We start from the raw sequence: 25,479 nt of genomic DNA on the forward strand, positions 1-25,479 counted from the left end.
TGGGCTGTGCTGTGTATATACCACTCTGTGGGCTGTGCTGTGTATATACCACTGTGTGGGCTGTGCTGTGTATATATCACTGTGTGGGCTGTGCTGTGTATATACCACTGTGTGGGCTGTGCTGTGTATATATCACTGTGTGGGCTGTGCTGTGTATATACCACTGTGTGGGCTGTGCTGTGTATATACCACTGTGTGGGCTGTGCTGTGTATATATCACTGTGTGGGCTGTGCTGTGTATATACCACTGTGTGGGCTGTGCTGTGTATATATCACTGTGTGGGCTGTGCTGTGTATATACCACTGTGTGGGCTGTGCTGTGTATATACCACTGTGTGGGCTGTGCTGTGTATATATCACTGTGTGGGCTGTGCTGTGTATATACCACTGTGTGGGCTGTGTTGTGTATACTACTACGCGGGCTGTGCTGTATATACTACTACGCGGGCTGTGCTGTATATACTACTACGCGGGCTGTGCTGTATATACTACGACCCGGACTGTGCTGTATACTACTACACGGGCTGTGCTGTATACTACCACACGGGCTGTGCTGTATACTACTATGCGGGCTGTGCTGTATATACTACGACCCGTGCTATGCTGTATACTACTACACGGGCTGTGCTGTATACTACTATGCGGGCTGTGCTATATACTATGCAAGTTGTGCTATATTATATGCGGGCTTTGATATATACTATGGGAGGTATATTATATTCTATGGGGGAGGCCGTGTTATATACTACTAGCTATTGAACCCGTTCTACGCCCGGGTGGTGAGCATTTATATTGGTATATGGTCTCCATCCTGTCATGTGCTGCTCCCATCCTGCACCCCTGTTCTGTCATGTGCTGCTGCCATCCTGCAGCCCCATTCTTACATGCGCTGCTCCCATCCTGCGCCCCCATTCTGACATGTGCTGCTCCCATCCTGCGCCCCCGTTCTGTCATGTGCTCCCATCCTGCGCCACCGTTCTGTAATTTGCTGCTCCAATGCATATGGCCGGTACACTGCTCCATTATGGTTCATGGCCCCCATAACATGCTCCATAGTATATGCCCCGTACACTGCTCCATAAATGTTGATGGCCCCCATAAGATGCTCCATAGTATTATATGCCCGTATGCTGCTGCGATATATATCTAAAAAAAAAAAATAACATACTCACCTATCATCGCTGGGCGCCGAGTGCTGGGGGGCCATAGCAGGCGGGGACACAGGCGCGCTGTGGGGGTCAGGTGCCGGTATTGCCGCTAGCTCAGGCCCCCGACACTTGCTATATTCACCTGTCCCCTGTTCCAGCACTGCACGCCGCTTCTTCCGGGTCCTCTGGCTGTGACTGTTCAGTCAGAGGGCGGCGCGCATTAAGCGCGTCATCGGGCCCTCTGAACTGTGAAAATCAGAGGCAGAGGACCCGGGAGACGGAGCCGCACGCAGCGCTGGAACGGGGGACAGGTGAATATAGCTTATACTTACCCTCCTGGCGCGTCCCTGCCTCTCCGTTGGAGATTGCGGTGTGCGATCTCCTGGGAGCGTCACTCTGTGGGGTCCAGACTGCGCCGGCGCTTGCGCAAACTATAAAGGCTTCGGACAGAGTGACGCTCCCAGTGTTATATTATAGATGTGGCTGTGTTATATACTACTGCGGGGGTATATTCTATTCTATGGGGGAGGCTGTCTTATATACTATGGGGGGTATATTATATTCTATGGGGGAGGCTGTCTTATATACTATATGCGAGCACATTTGCAGGATCCGTTTTTTTTCGCCGGATTTTTTTTTTCTGCCGTATCCGTTTTTTTCTCAGAGTTGTATTAGTGCCGGAGTGCGCCTGATGGCCACACGTTTCATCCGTTTTTTGCTAGATCCGTCACTGTGCATTTTTTCGACGTACCGAAAAACCGTTTCTCTGTATGTGTTTTCTGTCCGGCGGAAATAGCTTTTTTGACGTATCCTGCAAAAAACGGATGAAACGTGTGGCCATCAGGTGTAATCCGGCGCTAATACAACTCTATGAGAAAAAACGGATCTGGCGTAAAAAAAGGATTCGGCGAAAATAAACGGATCCGGTGGAAAAAACAGATCTGGTGGAAAAAAAAACGGATCTGGCGGAAAAAAACGGATCCGGCGGAAAAAAAAACGTCCCCGTGGAAAAAAACGGATCCTGCAAATGTGCTCGCAGGATGCGTTTCACCCATAGACTTGTATTAGCGACAGATGGCCACAAGTCGCGTCCGTCGTGCTACGGATCAGTCGTGTTTTGGAATACCGTCGGCACGAAAAAACGTTCAAGTGAATGTTTTTTTGGCCGTTGCGCCCGCTATTTTCTACCGCTCATGCGCGGCAGAAACTCCACCCCCTCCTCCCCGCACTTCAGAATGGGCAGCGGATGCGTTGAAGAACTGCATCCGCTGCCCACTTCGTACACAAATTTCACAACGTGCGTCGGTACGTCGGCCCGACGCATAGCGACGGACCTGTACCGACGCAAGAGTGAAAGAGGCCTTAATGAGCGTTGAATTTAAAAAAAGAAAAGAAAAAAACGGCGTGGGCTCCCGCGCAATTCTCTGCGCCAGAGGGGGAAAGCCGACGGCCGGGGGCCAATATTTGTAGCCTGCTATGAATATCAGCCCGCAGCTGTCTGCGTAGCCTTTACTGGCTATTAAAATAGCGGGACCGCCCTAAAAAATTACGTGGGGTCCCCCTATATTTTATAGCCAGAAAGGCTACGCAGACAGCTGCGGGCTTATATTCATAGCCTAGAGAGGGGCCATGGATATTGGCCCCCCCCCCCGGCTACAAATACCAGTCTGCAGCCATCCCGGCACTTAGCCCCTCTCTTCCCACTCCCGAGTAGCGGTGGGATATGGGGTAATAAGGGGTTAATGTCACCGTGCTATTGTAAGGTGACATTAAGCCGGGATAATAACGGAGAGGCGTCAATAAGACGCCTATCCATTACTAATCCAATAGTAAGAAAGGGTTAATAAAACACACACACATTTGGAAAAAAGTATTTTAATATTCTTCATTTAACCATACTTCAGCGCCTGCAAAAAAAAGTAAAATAATAAACCGTACACTCCCTGTCCGACGCAGTCCAATTAATAACGAGTGTCCCACGACGATCTCCCCTATAGAACAGTGACATCGGGTGATGTCACTGCTCTATAGGACCCACAGTGACACACTGACAGGAGACAATGGCTCCTGCAGTGCATCACTGAGGTTACTATAGTTCACTGGTCTCACTTTATGGCAATTGCTGCGTGGGAAAATGTCTCACCCAGCAATGCCAATAGTGAGACTAGGGACTATTTTCTCACAGGGGCATAGGAATACCTTGTGAGGAATACATGATGGAAGGATACCTTCCATCATTGTGTTCCTGGAGCCCCTAGAGTGTGGTCGCATCAACTGATGCTCCTGCTCTCCACGGGAGATCGTCGTGGGACACTCGTTTTAATTGGATTTCTGCGGACAGGAAGTATATTGTTTGTTTATTATTTTAATATTTTTTACAGGTGACAATGGCTTCGGGGAACAAAGTGACAAGTGATGGTGAGTATGTACTCTATGGTATATGTACTGTATGTCTGTAGTATGTATGTACTGTATGTTGCATGTCGTGGCATGGTGCATGTCGTCGCATCGTGCATGTCGTGGCATGGTGCATGTCGTGACATGGTGCATGTCGTCGCATGGTGCATGTCGCATGTCGGCGCATGGTGCATGTAGCATATCGCATGTCGCCGCATGGTGCATGTCGCATGTCGTCGCATAGTGCATGTCGTCGCATGGTGCATGTCGTCGCATGGTGCATGTCGCATGTCGCATGGTGCATGTCGCATGTCGTCGCATGGTGCATGCAGCATTGTGCATGTCGCATGGCACATGTCGCCGCACGTCATCGCATGGTGCATGTCGCATGCCGCATGTCGGCGCATGGTGCATGTAGCCGCATGGTGCATGTAGCATGTTGCATGTTGCCGCATGGTGCATGTCGCATGCCGTCACATGGTGCATGCAGCATGTTGTCGCATGGTGCATGGTGCATGTCGTCGCATGTCGCCGCATGGTGCATGTCGTCGCATGGTGCATGACGCATGTCGGTGCATGTAGCATGTCGCCGCATGGTGCATGTTGTCGCATAGTGCATGTCGCATGTCGTCGCATGGTGCATGTCACATGGTGCATGTTGTCGCATGGTGCATGTTGTCGAAGGGTGCATGTCACATGTCGCCACATGGTGCATGCCGTCGCATGACGCATGTTGTCGCATGGTGCATGTCGCCGCATGGTGCATGTCGCCGCATGGTGCATGTCGCATGGTGCATGTCACATGTTGGCGCATGGTGCATGTAGCATGTCACATGTCGTCGCATGGTGCATGTAGCATGGTGCATGGCGCATGTCGCCGCACGTCGTCGCATGGTGCATGTCGCATGCCGGCGCATGGTGCATGTGCATGTCGCCGCATGGTGCATGTCGTCGCATGGTGCATGTAGCATGGTGCATGTCGGCGCATGGTGCATGTAGCCGCATGGTGCATGTAGCATGGTGCATGTTGCATGTCGCCACATGGTGCATGTCGCATGCCGTCACATGGTGCATGCAGCATGTCGTCGCATGGTGCATGGTGCATGTCGTCGCATGTCGCCGCATGGTGCATGTCGTCGCATGGTGCATGACGCATGTCGGTGCATGGTGCATGTAGCATGTCGCCGCATGGTGCATGTTGTCGCATAGTGCATGTCGCATGTCGTCGCATGGTGCATGTCACATGGTGCATGTTGTCGCATGGTGCATGTTGTCGAATGGTGCATGTCGCATGTCGCTACATGGTACATGTCGTCGCATGGCGCTTGTCGTAGCATGGCGCATGTCGTTGCTTGGTGCATGTCACATGGTGCATGTTGTCGCATGGTGCATGTTGTCGAAGGGTGCATGTCACATGTCGCCACATGGTGCATGCCGTCGCATGGCGCATGTTGTCGCATGGTGCATGTCGTCGCATGGTGCATGTCGCCGCATGGTGCATGTCGCATGGTGCATGTCACATGTTGGCGCATGGTGCATGTAGCATGTCACATGTCGTCGCATGGTGCATGTAGCATGGTGCATGTCGCATGGCGCATGTCGCCGCACGTCGTCGCATGGTGCATGTCGCATGCCGGCGCATGGTGCATGTAGCATGTCGCCGCATGGTGCATGTCGTCGCATGGTGCATGTAGCATAGTGCATGTCGCATGTCGCCGCATGGTGCATGTCGCATGCCGTCACATGGTGCATGCAGCATGTCATCGCATGGTGCATGGTGCATGTCGTTGCATGTCGCCGCATGGTGCATGTCGTCGCATGGTGCATGTCGCATGTCGGTGCATGGTGCATGTAGCATGTCGCCGCATGGTGCATGTTGTCGCATAGTGCATGTCGTCGCATGGTGCATGTCCCATGGTGCATGTTGTCGCATGGTGCATGTTGTCGAATGGTGCATGTCGCCACATGGTGCATGTCGTCGCATGGCGCATGTCGTCGCATGGCGCATGTCGTCGCATGGCACATGTCGTCGCATGGCGCATGTCGTCGCATGGTGCATGTCGTCGCATGGTGCATGTCGTCGCATGGCGCATGTCGTCGCATGGTGCATGTCGTCGCATGGTGCATGTCGTCGCATGGTGCATGTCGTCGCATGGTACATGCAGCATGTCGCATGTCGTCGCATGGTGTGTGTTGTATGTATGTATGTCAGTGTAGCAGGCAGAGCCCGATGGGACTTGTAGTCCCATCGGACGATGCCTGCACACACACGCACAGCGTCGGCACACACACACGCACAGCGCCGGCACACACACACGCACAGCGCCGGCACACACACACACACACACGCACAGCACCGGCACACACGCACAGCGCCGGCACACACACACGCACAGCGCCGGCACACACACAGCGCCGGCACACACACACGCACGGCGCCGGCACACACACGCACAGCGTCGGCACACACGCACAGCGCCGGCACACACACACACACGCACAGCGCCGGCGCACACACACACGCACAGCGTCGGCACACGCACACACACAGCGCTGGCACACACACGCACAGCGCCGGCACACACACACACACGCACAGCGTCGGCACACGCACACACACGCACAGCGCTGGCACACACACACAGCGCCGGCACACACGCACAGCGCCGGCACACACACACACGCACAGCGCTGGCGGGCAGAAACAATGGCGCCGGCGGTCACAAACACCGGCGCCGGCAGGCAGAAACACCGGCGCCAGCGGGCAGAAACGCCGGCGCCGGCGGGCAGAAACACCGGCGCCGGCGGGCACAAGCAACGGCGCCGGTGGGCACAAGCGCCGGCGGGCAGAAACACCGGCGCCGGCGGGCACAAGCGCCGGCGGGCACAAGCGCCGGCGGGCAGAAACACCGGCGCCAGCGGTCACAAACACCGGCGGGCAGAAACACCGGCGCCGGCGGGCACAAGCGCCGGCGGGCAGAAACACAGGCGCCGGCGGTAACAAACAACGGCGGGCAGAAACACCAGTGCCGGCGGGCACAAGCACTGGCGGGCACAAGCGCCGGCGGGCAGAAACACCGGCGCCGGCGGGCAGAAACACCGGCGACCGAAGCACAGCCCCGCCCGCACATCATGATCCCAGCACTGAGCAGTGAGCAGTGGCACACAGAGCCCCGCCCGCCCCCAGCACAGCCCTGCAGGCAGCCCCCAGCACCGCCCACAGCCCAGTCACTCTTGCTGAGTGACTGCTGACTGTGGGGGCTGGTCACGCCTGCTGCTGACGTCACGTCAATTTCTACAGTCTGGAAATTGACGTGACGTCGGCGGAAATGAGCGGCAGCTGCAGTCTGGGGGTCATGTGACCCGGACTCAGCAGCAGGAATAGCGCCGCTCACAGGCGAAAACGTCAACAGAAGGTAATGGCACAATTCATTAGGGGCCCCGGGGGGGGTACATTGGGGGGTTAATTGAAAGTAGTGGACAACCCCTTTAATTTGCTAAACCTGGAAAATTTGTGATTTACTTAGAGTGAATCGGCTTAAATGGCTACCACCATTTTATACAATACAGAAGATGCATGAGCCAGAGAAGACTAACATGATCTACCATAAAGCTTTGCAGCTATTGCATCACATGGTACAATGCAAATAAGAGGGACTATCATAGCTTATATATAAACAGAAGTAGGGATGTAGCAGCAAATTTGTGATAAATCTGGACAGTAAGTTTTCAAAGCTCACAGCTTAGCCACACAGATAGGAAGAAAAAGCCATATAAAACGTAACAAATCGTACCTATAGTGTGTCCGACAGCATAGAAGCAGTGAAGATGATTAGTGGGTAAGGAAAAGAGAATAATACAGATATAATTGGTAGGAAGCTGATGTTTGCTTGATCACTGCTTTTGTAGGGCTCTTGCTGCATGTCAATTACCGTGCATATTTTATATCTGCATTCATGAAAAAGCAATGCCAATAATATAGCAGAAAGAAAAAAAAATATTAAACTTTTCTGACTGCCTCATAAAATGTGTAAGACACAAACAGTACTAATGATTTTTTTTGCACTCCTGTTATATTTATTAGTCTCACTTGACAGATATAAGCTCAACACCATTACTGCAGCCTGCTACTATTTGGAAGTTTGCATATAGAAGTCAGTCATACAGTAGAAACACAGAATAGTCTACAGTAGTTAGAGTACCTGAAAGGTGCATTACCAGTACTTTGCTCAGTTTTATGGTATCCAATAAAGAGTATAAACATATGGAGACTAGAGAGTCCAACCCAGTATTATCCTAATGGTTAGTATAAGCAGGAACGGCTCCAGGTTTTCATGGGCAGAGGGCAAAAAAGTTTCAGTGGGCCCCTTTAACACATATCACAATTCATGATGCACAGATAAGACAGAGAAATATCGGTATAGTACAATGCCAAAGATTTCACTTCACTTCTTACATTACATGAGTGATACCAATAGCTCAGAAACCATACAGTATAATCCCCCACACAGTATAATGAGCCCCATATATTGCTTCAAACAGTATCATAGTGTTATGGACACAACATAGTGCTCTTTACAGAATAATGAGCCCTAAAATCCATACAGCATTATGGACACCACATAGTGCTCCATACAGAATAATCAGCCCCATATATTGCTCCATACAGTATTATGGGCACCACATAGTGCTCCATACAGAGTAATGAACCCCATATAATGCTCCATACAGAATAATGAGTCCCATATATTGCTTCATATAGAATAATGAGCCCCATATAGTGTTCCATATAGAATAATAGACCCATATAATACTCCATACAGGATATGTTGGGACCCATATATTGCTCCATACAGAATGGACCCCATCTATTGCTCCATACATTAAATGGGCCCCATGTAGTGCTGCATACAGTATACGATGGACACCATATAATGCTCCAGTATATGATGGGCCACATATATTCTCAAAACAGAATGGGCCCCATAATGTGCTCCATATATAATGGGCCCCATATACTGCTCCATATGTACTTGGACCCATAAGATGCTCCATATATAATTGGCCCCATATACTGCTCCAAATATAATTGGCTCCATATACAATTGGCAGCTTAAGATGCTCCGTATATAATTGGCCCCATATACTGCTCCTGGCCCCATATACTTCTCCATATATAATTGGCCCCATAAACAATTGACCCCATAAGATGCTCCACATATAATTGGCTCCATATACTGCTCCATATGTAATTGGACCCATATACTGCTCCATATATAATTGGCCCCCATATATTGCTCCTTATAAAATTGGCCCCACATACTGCTCCATATATAATTGGCCCCATACACAATTGGCCCCATGAGATGCTACACATATAATTGGCCCCATATACTGCTTTGTATGTAATTGGCCCCATATATTACTCCAAACATAAAAAAAATTAAATGCTCACCTCTCATCGCTGACCGCTGCTCTGCCCCAGACTCCTCGGCGTCTTCCGGCTCTCTGCACTGTAACTGCTCATGCAGAGGGTGCACAGTACTGACGTCATCGCACCCTCTGACCTGAACATCACAGTCAGAGGACGGAGAACGCAGCAGCGAAAGAACAGGGAGAGGTGAGTATCGCAAGTACTGGTGCCCTGAGCAAGCTGTTGGGGAGCCCACTCGTGGCGCCGGAACAGGCACTTGGCCCCATAGCGCGCCGGTGTTCCCAACCACCAGTGGGCTCCCCACCTGATCAGGGCCCCGGCACTTGACCCGGTATGCCGGGTGCTGATGACGGCCCTGAGTACAAGAATTAGATCCAACTGGTACAGAGGTATACAGATCTCAACATAAAACATATACGGTATTTCCCGTGAAGAAGCTAATGCGAAACACGCATTGTGGTACCAGTCTTCATTACATCCATGTTGTACAGATGAGTATCTCTATGTGAAGTATGTTGAGATCTGTATACCCTGTACCAGTTTAATCTAACTCTTATACTTGCCAATAGGATAATACTGGGTTGGACTCCACATGTTTATACTCTTTAATGAATACCATTGAGCAGAGCAAATTACTGATAATGGACCTTTAAGTTTCTCTAACTACTGTAGATTATTTCTATTTCTACTGTGTTACTGACTTCTATATGCAAACTTCCTTATGTATCTTGTGGCAATGATTACTGATTAATTTATGGGAATCTAAATTACTTATCAGACCACAGTGATACTTTATTATATATTATAATTAGTGATGAGCGAATATACTCATTACTCGAGATGTCTCGAGCACGCGCGGGGGTCTTCCGAGTATTTTTTAGTGCTCGGAGATTTAGTTTTTCTTGCCGCAGCTGAATGATTTACATCTGTTAGCCAGAATAAGTACATGTGGGGATTCACTAGCAACCAGGCAACCCCCACATGTACTTATGCTTCCTTTTCCTTTTTTGGGTTTCTATACTTGTTGGAAGTGCCACATTTATTAGCCCGGTTTCATTTCAGAATTGTGTTGCTATTTGGGAAGATGAGAATTGTGTTTAAAACATACAAAATTGAAGTAAAAAATAACTGTCCGCTACACAAAATGTCTGTCACAAAATATTTATATTTTGCACAAGTCAAATTTGACATAAACAGACCATCAAAAGGTTAACAATGCTTTGAATATTTGAATTTCAGGCTTCATATCTCACCATCCACTACTGCTTTGATAGTGAGACTACCATCATTTTATAGATAATCATCTTGGCCATCTCATATATAAATTTGACTTGCAACTATTTTGCATATGATTAGTTATGCAGATTTTTGTAATCTTACGGTTTTTACTGTTTTGCTCTTCGTGGTGGAAAAATATTTTTGTTCCTGTACACTACAAATTAAAACCTATTCTCACATTCTCTGAATACTCAGTGTGTTATTTGGTTGATTCCCAAGTGAAAGGTCATTGGTTCAAAACGAGGCTCAGCCGTAAAGAAGATTTCACAAGAAAAAAGAAACAGCATCATCCAGCTCATCAATAGCGGTCTTTCGGCAAAGAAAATTGCCAAACTGCATCATGTGAGTGCCATGACATTTGAAAGAATATGAAATCCATCAATCCATTCAAAAGCCAACAGGTTGTAATCCAGGCAAAATATCTGAGTCAGCAAGTCTTCTCATCACAGGGTCAATCAGTTCTGGCATGACAAACACGGCAGTTGAGGTGGCTTGTATGCTTCATAATAGTGAGATCACAGATGTCCATGCAAGCAGCATGCAATGCTGTTTACAAAAGTGGTGAAACAAAAAATGTGAAGACACCTCGACTTCAATATTCTCAAAAGAAGCGTTGGCTCGAGTTTGCAAAACAGTACAAAAAATAGACAGTAGAAGATTGTAAATAGGTCATCTGGAACAATGAGACGAAAGTCAGTAGACTAGGCTCTGATGGGTGCAAATGGGTCTGGAAGAAACAAAAGAAAATGGGGCTAATGGATTGAGAATTTGAAGTAACCGTCAAATTTGGTAGAGGAAGCCTGGTGATATGGGGTTGTTTCACAGCCAAAGACATTGGATAGTTGACCCGGATCGATGGTGTCTCAATGCAGAGCTCTATGTGAGTATCCCAGAAGACAAGATACTTTGTACTCTGGAGTACTATGGATATGAAAAGGATGCACAGTTTTTGAAAAAAGACAATATCATCTCATCCTTGGTGGAAACTCACTGTGAGTTTCAGTGTTGGAAGCACAGTACTCATATTTGCCAGATGTCATTGTATACTTGCAAGGAAGTTAAGGATCCACCTTCAGGCCACAAAAGCCATAAAGTTCATGAAGTTTTAGCCAAGTCTAAGAACTTAGATAGCATTCAAAACACTTTCCTCACACCCTTTATCCACAACTAACACCTATGCAATGATGTATGCAGAAGTGCTTGCAATGTCTTAAAAAGAAACAATAAAACTATGGATTTTATGGACTGAAGCTGGATCCTTACCTTCCTTGCAAATATGAAAAATATGGCATAGTGTTCCAGCAGGACAACAACCTGGAGCATACATCGACATTGGCAAATAAATTGTTCAACGACAATGAGGGGTCTACTTTCCAAAATGGTGTCACTTGTGGGGGGCTTCAATGTTTAGGCACATCAGGGGCTCTCCAAACGCAACATGGCGTCCCATCTTAATTCCAGTCAATATTGCATTGAAAAGTCAAATGGCGCTCCTTCCCTTCCGAGCTCTGCTATGCGCCCAAACAGTGGTTTACCCCCACATATGGGGTATCGGCGTACTCAGGACAAATTGCACAACTTTTGTGGTCCATTTTCTCCTGTTACCCTTGGTAAAATAAAACAAATTGGAGCTGAAGTAAATTTTTTGTGAAAAAAAGTTAAATGTTCATTTTTATTTAAACATTCCAAAATTCCTGTAAAACACCTGAAGGGTTAATAAACTTCTTGAATGTGGTTTTGAGCACCTTGACTTCAAATGTGATGTGATGTGTGATGTGGTCCCTAAAAAATATTGGTGTTGTAAAAATGAGAAATTGCTGGTCAATTTTAACCCTTATAACTCCCTAACAAAAAATAATTTTGGTTCCAAAATTGTGCTGATGTAAAGTAGACATGTGGGAAATGTTACTTATTAATTATTTTGTGTGACATATCTCTGAGATTTAAGGGCATAAAAATTCAAAGTTGGAAAATTGCAAAATTTTCAAAATTTTAGCCAAATTTCAGTTTTTTCACAAATAAACGCATTTTATATCGAATAAATTTTACCACTATCATGAAGTACAATATATGACGAGAAAACAATGTCAGAATCGCCAAGATCCATTGAAGCGTTCCAGAGTTATAACCTCATAAAGGGACAGTGGTCAGAATTGTAAAAATTGGCCCGGTCATTAACGTGCAAACCACCCTCGGGGCTTAAGGGGTTAAAGACAGCAGACATCAGTGTGATTACAGACACATTCAGTAGTCAGGAGAGCTGATAGAAGGGATTGTAAAGTGACAACTAAACTCAGCTGCATTGTTCCTCTCTCCACATTGACTCATGCAGGAGGTTAGACCAGGAGATTAAGGCTGTACAATTGCATCTCAGACATTGAAAAATCTGCTCCCAGCTATTGTGGGGGTATGTTTTCCATTCCTTTGAATGCTGCTGCCTGCTTATGATTGGTCATCGTCATGCATGGAGAAGAAGTACACACACTAAGAGAAATGTTGTGAATTCTGCTCTTGGGCTCCCTCCGGTGGTTATGAGTGGTAGTGCTGCTGTCTTTGGATCGCAGCATTTATCAGGTGTATTCACTTTTTGCAATTTGGGCTGGGCTATTTAGTCCTGCTTTATCCTTTAGTCAGTGCCGGTTGTCCATTGTTTTTGGAGGATTCACATCCATACCTGGTCTCTCCTGTTTTGCTGTTCATTTCAACAAAGATAAGTTCTGGCTTTGTTTTTGCTGTCCACCTGCTGTGGACCTTATAGTTCTGTGCATTTTCATGTTTTGTCTTGTCCAGCTTTGTCTGTGAAGGATTTTTTTGCAGCCAAGCTGTGTCTCTGGAGATGCAGATATACCCTCCATGTCTTTAGTCAGATGTGGAGATTTGTATTTTCTGTGGTGGATATTTTCTAGTGTTTTAATACTGACCGCATAGTACTCTGTCCTATTCTTTCTTTTTAGCTAGAATGGCCTCCTATGCTAAATCCTGATTTCAAGTCTGCGTATGTTATTTCCCTCTCCTCTCACAGTCAATATTTGTGGGGGGCTGTCTATCCTTTGGGGATTTTCTCTGAGGCAAGATAGTTTTCCCGTTTCTGTCTCTAGGGGAAGTTAGTTCTTAGGCTGTGTCGAGGGGTCTAGGGAGTGTTAGATACTCCCCACGGCTACTTCTAGTTGCGGTGCTAAGTTCAGGGTTTGCGGTCAGTACAGGTACCACCTTCTCCAGAGTGCGTCTCATGCTGCTCCTAGGCCACCAGATCATAACAGTACAACTGGCCAACAATGAGTTAATTGCATCTCAGAAGAAGGGAGGAAAGGTTTTTAGCCATTTTTTTTCCTTAGCCTGTTTTGTCTTTTCCTCCCTCTTAATCTCTGGGTGGCTACGGAACCTAGTAATAACATGAATGTTCAGGAGTTAGTTTCTCAGGTGGATCAGCTTGCTGCTAGGGTACAGGGTATTTCAGATTATATTATTCAGACTCCTGCCTTAGAACCTAAGATTCCCACTCCTGATTTATTTTTTGGTGACAGATCCAAATTTTTGAGTTTCAAAAATAACTGTAAACTGTTTTTTGCATTGAGACCCCGGTCCTCTGGTGATCCCATTCAGCAGGTTACAATCATCATATCCCTGCTGCGTGGTGACCCACAGGATTGGGCATTTTCCCTGGAATCTGGCAATCCTGCTTTGCTTAATGTTGATTCTTTCTTTCAAGCATTGGGGTTATTGGATGATAAGCCTAATTCTGTGGATCAAGCTGAGAAGATCTTTTTGGCCCTGTGTCAGGGTCAAGAAGCGGCAGAATCGTATTGCCAGAAATTTAGAAAATGGTCTGTACTGACTAAATGGAATGAGGATGCCTTGGCGGCAATTTTCAGAAAGGGTCTTTCTGAATCCGTTAAAGATGTTATGGTGGGGTTCCCCACGCCTGCTGGTCTGAGTGATTCTATGTCTCTGGCCATTCAGATTGATCGGCGCTTGCGCGAGCACAGAGTTGTGCACACTGTGGCGTTGTCCTCCGAGCGGAGCCCTGAGCCTATGCAGTGTGATAAGATTTTGTCTAGAGCTGAACGACAAGGATTCAGGCGTCAGAATAGGTTGTGTTTTTACTGCGGCGATTCTGCTCATGTTATTTCTGATTGCCCTAAGCGTACAAAGAGAATCGCTAGTTCTGTTACCATCAGTACTGTACAACCTAAATTTCTGTTATCTGTGACCTTGATCTGCTCATTATCGTCATTTTCTGTAATGGCATTTGTGGATTCAGGCGCCGCTCTGAACTTAATGGACTTAGAATTTGCCAGACGTTGTGGTTTCCCCTTGCAGCCTTTGCAGAACCCTATTCCTTTAAGGGGGATTGATGCTACACCGTTGGCTATAAATAAACCTCAGTTTTGGACACAGCTGACCATGCGCATGGCGCCAGCCCATCAGGAAGATTGTCGTTTTCTGGTGTTGCATAATTTGCATGATGATATTGTGCTGGGTTTTCCATGGTTACAGCTACATAATCCGGTGATATATTGGAAATCTATGTCTGTGACTAGTTGGGGTTGTCAGGGGGTTCATGGTCACGTTCCTTTGATGTCAATTTCCTCTTCCCCCTCTTCTGAAATTCCTGAATTTTTGTCAGATTTCCAGGATGTATTCGATGAGCCCAAATCCAGTTCCCTTCCACCTCATAGGGACTGTGATTGTGCTATTGACTTGATTCCAGGTTGTAAGTTCCCTAAGGGCCGACTTTTCATCCTGTCTGTGCCAGAACATGCCGCCATGCGGAGCTATATTAAGGAGTCTTTGGAGAAGGGGCATATTCGGCCATCTTCTTCACCATTGGGAGCAGGTTTTTTTTTGTTGCCAAGAAGGATGGCTCCTTGAGACCGTGTATTGATTATCGCCTCTTGAATAAGATCACAGTCAAATTTCAATACCCTTTGCCTTTGCTTACTGATTTGTTTGCTAGGATTAAGGGAGCTAGCTGGTTTACTAAGATTGACCTTCGAGGGGCATATAATCTTATTCGTATTAAGCAGGGTGACGAATGGAAAACTGCATTTAATACGCCCGAAGGCCATTTTGAATACCTTGTGATGCCATTCGGACTCTCTAATGCCCCATCTGTGTTCCAATCCTTCATGCATGATATCTTTCGGAGTTATCTTGATAAATTCATGGTTGTATATTTGGATGATATTTTGATTTTTTCCGATGATTGGGAGTCTCATGTGAAACAGGTCAGGATGGTATTTCAGATCCTCCGTAATAATGCTTTATTTGTGAAGGGGTCGAAATGCCTCTTTGGAGTGCAGAAGGTTTCTTTTTTGGGCTTCATTTTTTCTCCCTCATCTATAGAAATGGATCCGGTTAAGGTTCAGGCCATTCATGATTGGATTCAGCCCACATCTGTGAAGAGCCTTCAGAAATTCTTGGGCTTTGCTAATTTTTATCGTCGTTTCATTGCCAACATCTCCAGTGTGGTTAAACCTCTGACCGATTTGACGAAGAAAGGCGCTGATGTGATGAATTGGTCCCCTGCGGCTGTTTCTGCCTTTCAGGAGCTTAAACGCCGATTTACTTCTGCCCCTGTGTTGCGTCAGCCGGATGTTTCTCTTCCATTTCAGGTTGAGGTTGACGCGTCTGAGATTGGGACAGGGGCCGTTTTGTCTCAGGGGAATTCTGATGGTTCCGTGATGACACCGTGTGCCTTCTTTTCTCGGAAGTTTTCGCCTGCGGAACGCAATTATGATGTCGGCAATCGGGAGTTGTTGGCTATGAAGTCGGCATTTGAGGAGTGGCGACATTGGCTTGAGGGGGCCAAGCACCGTATTGTGGTCCTGACCGATCATAAGAATCTGATTTACCTCGAGTCTGCCAAACGACTGAATCCTAGACAGGCTCGATGGTCCCTGTTTTTCTCCCGTTTTGATTTTGTGGTCTCGTACCTTCCTGGTACTAAGAATGTTAAGGCGGATGCCCTCTCTAGGAGTTTTTTTCCTGATTCCCCTGGGGTTCTTGAGCCAGTCGGCATTCTGAAGGAAGGGGTGATTCTTTCTGCCATCTCCCCTGATTTACGACGGGTTCTTCAGGAATTTCAGGCTAATAAACCTGACCGCTGTCCAGTGGGGAAACTGTTTGTTCCTGATAGATGGACTAGTAAAGTGATTTCTGAGGTTCATTGTTCTGTGTTGGCTGGCCATCCGGGGATTTTTGGTACCAGAGATTTGGTTGGTAGGTCCTTTTGGTGGCCTTCTTTGTCGCGGGATGTGCGTTCTTTTGTGCAGTCCTGTGGGATTTGTGCACGGGCTAAGCCTTGCTGTTCCCGCGCTAGTGGGTTGCTTCTGCCTTTGTCGGTCCCTGAAAGACCTTGGACGCATATTTCTATGGATTTTATTTCAGATCTTCCGGTTTCCCAGAGGATGTCGGTTATCTGGATGGTTTGTGACCGGTTTTCTAAGATGGTTCATTTGGTACCTTTGCCTAAATTGCCTTCCTCTTCTGATTCGGTTCCGTTGTTTTTTCAGCATGTGGTTCGTTTGCATGGCATTCCGGAGAATATTGTGTCCGATAGAGGTTCCCAGTTTGTTTCTAGGTTTTGGCGGGCCTTTTGTGCTAGGCTGGGCATTGATTTGTCTTTTTCTTCCACATTTCATCCTCAGACAAATGGCCAAACCGAGCGAACTAATCAGACTTTGGAAACTTATTTGAGATGCTTTGTGTCTGCTGATCAGGATGATTGGGTGGCTTTCTTGCCATTGGCCGAGTTTGCCCTTAATAATCGGGCTAGTTCTGCTACCTTGGTTTCGCCTTTTTTTTGTAATTTTGGTTTTCATCCTCATTTTTCTTCAGGGCAGGTTGAGCCTTCTGATTGTCCTGGTGTGGAATCTGTGGTTGACAGGCTGCAGCAGATTTGGGCTCATGTGGTGGACAATCTGGTGTTGTCTCAGGAGGAGGCTCAGCGTTTTGCTAACCGTCGTCGGTGTGTTGGTTCCCGGCTTCGGGTTGGGGATTTGGTCTGGTTGTCTTCCAGTCATGTTCCTATGAAGGTTTCTTCCCCTAAGTTCAAGCCTCGGTTTATTGGTCCTTATAGGATTTCTGAGATTATCAATCCAGTGTCTTTTCGTTTGGCCCTTCCAGCCTCTTTTTCCATCCATAATGTGTTCTATAGATCTTTGTTGCGGAAGTATGTGGTGCCCGTTGTTCCATCTGTTGATCCTCCGGCCCCGGTGTTGATTGATGGGGAGTTGGAGTATGTGGTTGAGAAGATTTTGGATTCTCGTTTTTCGAGGCGGAAGCTTCAGTATCTGGTCAAATGGAAAGGTTATGGCCAGGAGGATAATTCTTGGGTTGTTGCCTCCGATGTTCATGCTGACGATTTGGTTCATGCCTTTCATTTGGCTCGTCCTGATCGGCCTGGGGGCTCTGGTGAGGGTTCGGTGACCCCTCCTCAAGGGGGGGTACTGTTGTGAATTCTGCTCTTGGGCTCCCTCCGGTGGTTATGAGTGGTAGTGCTGCTGTCTTTGGATCGCAGCATTTATCAGGTGTATTCACTTTTTGCAATTTGGGCTGGGTTTGCGGTCAGTACAGGTACCACCTTCTCCAGAGTACACAGGACGTCAAAGTACCAGTGAGTAGAGGCGGGCTCACTGTATAGTGACCAGTGACTGTAATTGCTCCTTGTACCTCCCTTACGAATATAAGTGAGTATCCACAGGAGGGATAGAAGTTAATTTTCTCCCTGTAGCGCTGCACCAGTAAGGCAGGCATGATTTCAATGGGATTTACCAGAAGCTTTAGGTAAATAGAGTTTGTCGTCATGACTGGCTCCCTCTTAGCCATTGAACTCTATAGGCTACATAGGATAATATAGTACGTTGGGAGTTATTCCTGTCATGTTTGCTAGCAGTGTGAATTGAACCTTATTGCTCATTCACAGCATGTACAGCTCTTTTAACACTACAACTGTACAGTTCTACGGCTTTACACCCTTGCGATCATTGTGCAATCAAAATGAAAGAAAACATGCACTGACCGACTTCTTATATATGCAGAAAATCGGCCGGTGTAAAATAAAGTCTTTGTTTTGCTGCTATAAGCACAAATCATTGCTGTCACTTACCATAGCTGTAATTTTTGGACAAATACATATTTAGGCTAGGTTTGATTGGTTTACATTTGCAGTGATCTGTAAAAGAAAGAAAACAAATCCTTACAGTAAAAAAGATAAAAATTGACCAGGTAAATACAAAAGAAGGAAATTACACCAAAAAAAGTATATAAAAAAACAAAAACTAGCAACAAAATAGCACTGTACGTCCTCCAGAGGGCAAGATATTGTACAGGATCTGTTATCATAAGAAAATACAGACTTTACCCATGTTTAAACTTTTGCAATGATTCACCCTTGGTTTTTCTGGGATTATGACATCTTGTGTAAACTCCGTCCACTTTATATCTGAAAAGAACAAGACAAGATTAGCCAATGAAAATACCAGCACGGTGCCAAACACACCAGAAGAAACTTGAGTCTTTAAATACACCTCTTGAACCGGATAAGACGGTCTCTCCACATCTGCAGTATAAATGCTTTTAGTAGTGTTAAATAAACGTGTGCTTTTGATGGCTCTATTACTTTATTGCTTTATTAAGGATTTTTTTCCTTTTAATTAAGTTTCACAACTATAGAAATGATTCCAGTGCATAGAAAGATCTAATGTGATGCGTCTGTGGTGGCCAAACCAAACAAAAAATGACCGACGGTCCAAACAACTTCCCTTTTTCACGAGTCCAGTTATTTAAACAGGTGCTGAAGCAATTTCCGCTCATTACCTCTTATTATCACACACATGCAAATATACAGAAGGTTAAGTGATTTGACTTGCGCAACTGAAATTCTGTACAGATGAACTTAACCATATGACTCTGGGTTTTATGTGTCATATGGCAATAAATATAAAAAGGCAAAGCCATACTGATAGAGAATTTAGATTATGAGACCCAATGGGGACAGCGATGATGGTGTCTGTAAGGCTACTTTCACACTAGCGTCGGACTCAGCCCGTCGCAGTGCATCGGGCCGAGGTTCCGACGCTAGCAGTGAATGCGCCGCACAATGGAGGCAGCGGATGCATTTTTCCTGCGCATCCGCTGCCCCATTGTAAGGTGCGGGGAGGTGCGGGCAGAGTTCTGGCCGCGCATGTGCGGTCGGAAAAAGCGGTCCGTCAGCAGCAAAAAATGTTACATGTAACGTTTTTTGCTCCCGGCGGTCCGCCACAACACGGCGCAACCGTCGCACGACGGTTGCAACGTGTGTCAATGTGTCGCTAATGTTAATCTATGGGGCAAAAACGCAACTTTGCAGGATGCGTTTTTTCCCATAAACGACGCATTGCGACGTATTGCAAAAAACGCTATTGTGAAAGTAGCCTAAGGTGCTGTGGAATTAATGGCGCAATATAAGTGAGTTAAATAAATAAATAATTCAAAATAAATAATGCTTTTTTCTGAGACAACTACTGACCTGTCTAATATAGTAATATGATATAATTCATTTATAAAACTAATTCACCATACTAACACAAATAGTAAATATTAGTGCTCGCTCACATTAGCATATAACACGGCAAATGGCTATGCAATATTTTATCGGACAGCACTTGGACCAATGTTATACTATGGGGCAGTCCATATTTTGAGTTTTTTTCAATTCGGCATGAGAAAAAGACTCATAATAACTTACTGTGAGTGACTCCGTAAATCAGAGCAAAAGCACCCAGTGAAGTCTATGGGTGTGTGCACCAGTATGAAAAAAGAATAAAATAAGGCTAGTTTCACAGTAGCGTTTACCTGATTTGCGTCGGGCTGCGGACTTCCTCCGTAAAGCCCTGCCCTCAGCCGCACCTTTGCCACTAGCTCCGCCTACTTCTGCATGCGGCCTGCATGCGGCCTGCGTACCTATCTTTAACATTAGGTACGCAGGTTGTGCGGCTGTATGCGGATGCTTCCGCATGCGTCGTTTTGACGATGCGGCGACCAGCGTAGGATGCAGCCTGTAGCATTTTTTTTCTCCGCATCGTCAAAACGACACATGCGGAAGAATCTGCATACAGCTGCACGACCTGCGTACCTAATGTTAAAGATAGGTTACGCAGGCCGCATGCAGGCCGCATGCAGAAGTAGGCGGAGCTAGCTGCGGAGGTGCGGACGAGGGCGGGGCTTCACGGAGGAAGTCCGCAGCACGCCGCAGATCAGGTAAACGCTAATGTGAAACCGGCCTAAAACATTTTTTTTCCTATTTCCCACTCTTTCACTGTACCAATTATCAAAATCGGTGTTAGTGTCAAGCTGACTTGAGAAAGGTTCACTATATTGAACCGAAATATCGCCATCATGGGCTAAATAAAACAGCTCCTTATTCACAAATAGCGGTGTGTTGCTCCTGTTTTTTGGACTACTACATTCAAGGTTTGGTATAGAAGCTCTCTTTGCACCCGGACTCTCTATGTGCTAAATGTGCTGCTCTTTTTTCCTATTTTTGCAGTTACCTGGTTTGGTATGTTTATTAACATTATTAAAGTTTAAAAAGACAGTGAGGTCATGAACGGTGAATGATCCAAGAACATTTATTGTACATAGATAGCACATCTTAATGTGCTCCTTATTGGTTTTACATCTACCTCAGTAGATTGTGTAAGGGACTCTATTTTATACAACTGACCAGAGAACAAAAATCGTCTGGCGCGGCAGAAGAAGTGGTCCAACGTGGAGACCAGCTTTTCCTTGTAGTCATGCCCAAGTTGGGGGTTTGAGACGGGTCCCCCATATTGCATTAAGAATAGTGAGAAGGACACCCGGCATGGGATCTCACTGAAGAATCTGTTGTGCTGAACTGGTTTGCTGCTAAATCTGATGGAAAGTAACTTGATCGAATATTGTAATATTAATTTATTTCTTATATGAAACAATGTTCTATTTTATAGTATTTGATAGGAAATGTTTTGCTGCACTTAATAGAGAATGCTTTATAAGAAATAACTGCTGTTTATTGAGAAAAATGCCAATATCTTATTCAGAGTAATATTAATGTTTTATAGAGAGTAATAGTATATTCCAAGTTGTATTATTTTGGTTATGTAACGTTTAAGTACAAAGTGCCTCCCATAAAGGGAAGAAGAAGTTACCTGTTTAAGATGACACACACATTCCTTTAAGAACCGGCCCGGTACCAAGTATCCCCACGGCCCTGGCAGGCTCTCCAGAGACAATGTAGAGGCAAAGTTATTAAGGGTAGACAGTGTGGCGGGTATAGCTCATAAGAGAGGATAGAGTGGTGGGTATAATTGATAAGGGAGGACATTGTGGTTATGGTATATAGGGTGGACAGTATGGCAGTCAAAGTATATATAAGAGAACAGTGTGGCACTCATAATACATATGGGGGATGGTGTGCGGGGTGTAGCGGTCATAGTTGATACGGGGAGATGTGTGAATGCAATATGTTATAGAGGATAGTGTGGATGCTATGCATCATTAAAGGTACAGTGCAGGGATCATTTTCCTTTCTTGTGCATGTAGCACAGTGAGGGGTATTTATTTACTAGATGGTGGCCCGATTCTAACTCATCGGGTATTCTAGAATATGCATGTCCACGTAGTATATTGCACAGCCACGTAGTATATTGCCCAACCACTTAGTAAATTGCCCAGCCACGTAGTATATTGCTCAGCTACATAGTATATTGCCCAGCTACGTAGTATATTGCCCAGTGATGTAGTATATTGCCCAGCTATGTAGTATACTGCCCAGCCACGTAGTATATTGCCCAGTCACATAGTATATTGCCCAGTCATGTAGTATATTGCCCAGTCACGTAGTATATTGCCCAGCCACGTAGTATATTGCCCAGCTACGTAGTATATTGCAAAGTGACGTAGTATATTGCCCAGTCATCATGTAGTATATTGCCCAGTGACGTAGTATATTGCTCAGCTACGTAGTATATTGCCCAGTGATGTAGTATATTGCCCAGCCACGTAGTATATTGCAAAGCTACGTAGTATATTGCCCAGTGACGTAGTATATTGCCCAGTCACGTAGTATATTGCCCAGTGATGTAGTATATTGCCCAGCTACGTAGTATATTGCCCAGTGACATAGTATAGTGCCCAGTCACGTAGTATATTGCCCAGTCATCATGTAGTATATTGCCCAGTGACGTAGTATATTGCTCAGCTACGTAGTATATTGCCCAGTGACTTAGTATATTGCCCAGCCACGTAGTATATTGCACAGCGACGTAGTATACAGCACAGAGCCACGTAGTATATTGCCCAGTCACATAATATATTAGTCAGTCACGTAGTATATTGCCCAGCTACGTAGTATATTACCCAGCCACGTATGTAACAGGTTAAAAAATAAAAAATGAACATATACTCACCTTCCGAGTGCCCCTTGTAGTCCTGTCGCCTGTGTGTGGTGCACGCGGCAGCTTCTGGTCCCAGGGTTGGTATGAGCGCTGGACCTGTGATGACATCACAGTCACATGACCGTGACGTCATGGCAGGTCCTTCTCACATAGCATCCTTACACCGGAACCTGCCGCTTGCACTGCCGAGGACAGGACGTCAGAGGGTGAGAATAACCTTTTTTTTATTATTCTTATTTGTAACATTAGATTTTTTAGATCTGCATATGCAGCATCAATAGTAAAAAGTTGGTCACACAGGGTTAATAGCTGCGCAACCGGAGTGTGTTACACCGCGCTCCGGTAACGCTGGCATTAACCCTGTGTGAGGGCTAACTGGATGACTGGAGGGGAGTATGGAGCAGGCACTGACTGCGGGGAGGAAAGAGCGACCATATTGCCGCCGGACTGTGGCCGTCGCTGATTGGTCGTGTGTTTTGCCACGACCAATCAGCGACTTGGATTCCATGACAGACAGAGGCCGTGACCAATGAATATGCGTGACAGACAGACAGAAAGACAGACAGATGGAAGTGACCCTTAGACAATTATATAGTAGATGGCAACGACATGGAGCAGAATAATCCCCTATGTCAGCATGTGCTGTAGAAGACCATTATAACCATAAATACATATTTTTATAAAAAAAAGGCACATCTGGTATTGCGGCATCTCTATGGAACCTGACCTAAAAAACTGCCACAATAGTTAACCCCTTCAGTGAACAACATAAAAAAATAAAAAAGAGGCAAAAAACTATGCTTTTTCAAAAACAAAAAGTTGAATAAAACACAATCAAAAACACAAATGTAAATAAAAATTGTATAGAGAAAAACGTCATCTTGTTCCACAAAAAACAGGCAGCCGTACAGCTCCAACAGCGTAAAAATAAAAATGTTATAGCTCTCAAAATAAAGCAAAGACAAAACTAATTATTTTTTCTAGAAAATAGTTTTTATTCTGTAAAAGCAACAAAACATAAAAAAAATATAAATATGGTTTCCCCCAATCTGTACTGACCTGAATAATAACATTTCCTTATCAAATTTTACCACACACAAAACGGCATAAAAAAAAACTATTCATGAATTGCTTGCTTTATAAATTCTGCTTTCCAAAAATCAGAATAGAAAGCGATCAAAAACATTATGTGACCGAAAATGGTACCAATAAAAACGTCAACTAGTCCAGCAAAAAACAAGCTCTCGCATTACTCTGTCGGCACAAATCTGGAAAAATTATAGATCTCAAATATGGCGATGCAAAAATAAGCGTCTTTTAGTGTGTGATAGCAACCAAACATAAAAAACAATATATAAATTTAGTATCGCTGTAATCACACCGACCATAAAAATAAAGTCATCTGATCACTTATATCACGTGAGGAATAAAAAAATCAAAATAAAACCACTTCTCCACCTGCTGTTTATTTGTTCATTCTGCCTCCCAAAGGTAGCAGTAAGGCTTGGCTTACATTTATTCTGGGCACTACGCTGAGCTCTTACACCGTGATTTCCCTGTAAATCTTTGAAATACATGATTCATACGTAACCCATGGCAAAAGATTCCCTCTTATGAGGCAGATGGAGGCACTGTGGGCGTCGTCAGGCCTATGATCTGGCAATGTTAGTCTTTTGAATCGAACATAAAAGCGAGGTAAACCACTGCTGCTTGTTTCTGGAGTCAGAAAATCACTACACCAGTATATAAAGTCCCAAAGGCTTGAGGGAGGGTAGGGAGTTCTGCTCCTCTAGCACTTAAAGGTTCTGCATCTGGTGTCTGCAAACTATTCAAGGAAAACCTGTGCTCCTGGAGGCAAACAGTGCTCCATCCCTCCTGAGTCTTGCCGTGTGGCTAAGCAGGACTGTGCAGCCACATATCGGGTATTTCTATGTTCAGCAGAAACTGTATGACAAATTTTGGTGCCATTTTTCCAGATTTTCCTGGGTGACAATGCAAAATCTGGGGCTAAAACAACATTTTTGTGGGAAAAATTTATTTTTACTTCACTACCCAATAGTATAAAATTCTGTGACACACCTGTGGTGTCAATATGATCCCTGCACCTTTAGATCATTTAATTGGAAGAAGTAGTTTATAAAATGGGGTCACTTATGTGGAGGTCTGGTGTTCTGGCAGCTCAGGGGCTCTCTCAGTGGATCATGGCACTCACAAAACATAACAGTAAAATCTGCATTATAATATGGTGCTCTTTCCCTTCTGAACTTTGCACTGTGCCTGAAAAGTACTTCGAGATTACATGTAAGATATTGACCAACTCAGGAAATATTTCACAACAAGTTGAGGTCAATTTTTTCCTATTTGCCCATATAAAAATTAAAAACTTGCGGCTAAAACATCATTTTAGTGGTAAAAATGTAATTATTCTTTCCTCGCCCAAATGGTATAAAATTCTGTGAGGCACATATGGTGTCAACATGCTCACTGCTCGCATAGATGAATTCATTGGGGGGCTGTACTTAGCTTGTAAATTGAGGTAACCTGAGGGGGGTTCTGCTGTTCGGGCAACTCAGGGGCTTTGCCAATGTGACATGGCTCCCTTACACCCTTCCAACAAAATCTGAACTCCAATATGGCGCCTCTTCCCTTCTGACCTTTGCGCTGTGCCTCCACATATGGAGTATCCATGTACTAAGGAGAAAGTACACGTAGATACAGTTAGGGCCAGAAATATTTGGACAGTGACACAAGTTTTGTTATTTTAGCTGTTTACAAAAACATGTTCAGAAATACAATTATATAT

General features: G+C 45.5%; 1 protein-coding gene across 1 annotated transcript in view; it reads right to left on the bottom strand.

Annotated features, from left to right (window-relative positions):
- SFRP4 (secreted frizzled related protein 4) overlaps positions 1-25,479 on the bottom strand; it is a 98,895-nt gene that overhangs the window by 25,520 nt on the left and 47,896 nt on the right. The window contains exons 2-3 of the mRNA XM_069730242.1: positions 18,623-18,703; positions 18,368-18,433 (exon numbers count right to left, since the gene is read on the bottom strand). Of these exons, the coding sequence (XP_069586343.1) occupies positions 18,368-18,433; positions 18,623-18,703 (147 nt within the window). The remainder of the gene's footprint in view (positions 1-18,367; positions 18,434-18,622; positions 18,704-25,479) is intronic.

This window comes from Ranitomeya imitator, chromosome 6 (genome assembly GCF_032444005.1).
Source record: "Ranitomeya imitator isolate aRanImi1 chromosome 6, aRanImi1.pri, whole genome shotgun sequence".
Taxonomy (NCBI): domain Eukaryota; kingdom Metazoa; phylum Chordata; class Amphibia; order Anura; family Dendrobatidae; genus Ranitomeya; species Ranitomeya imitator.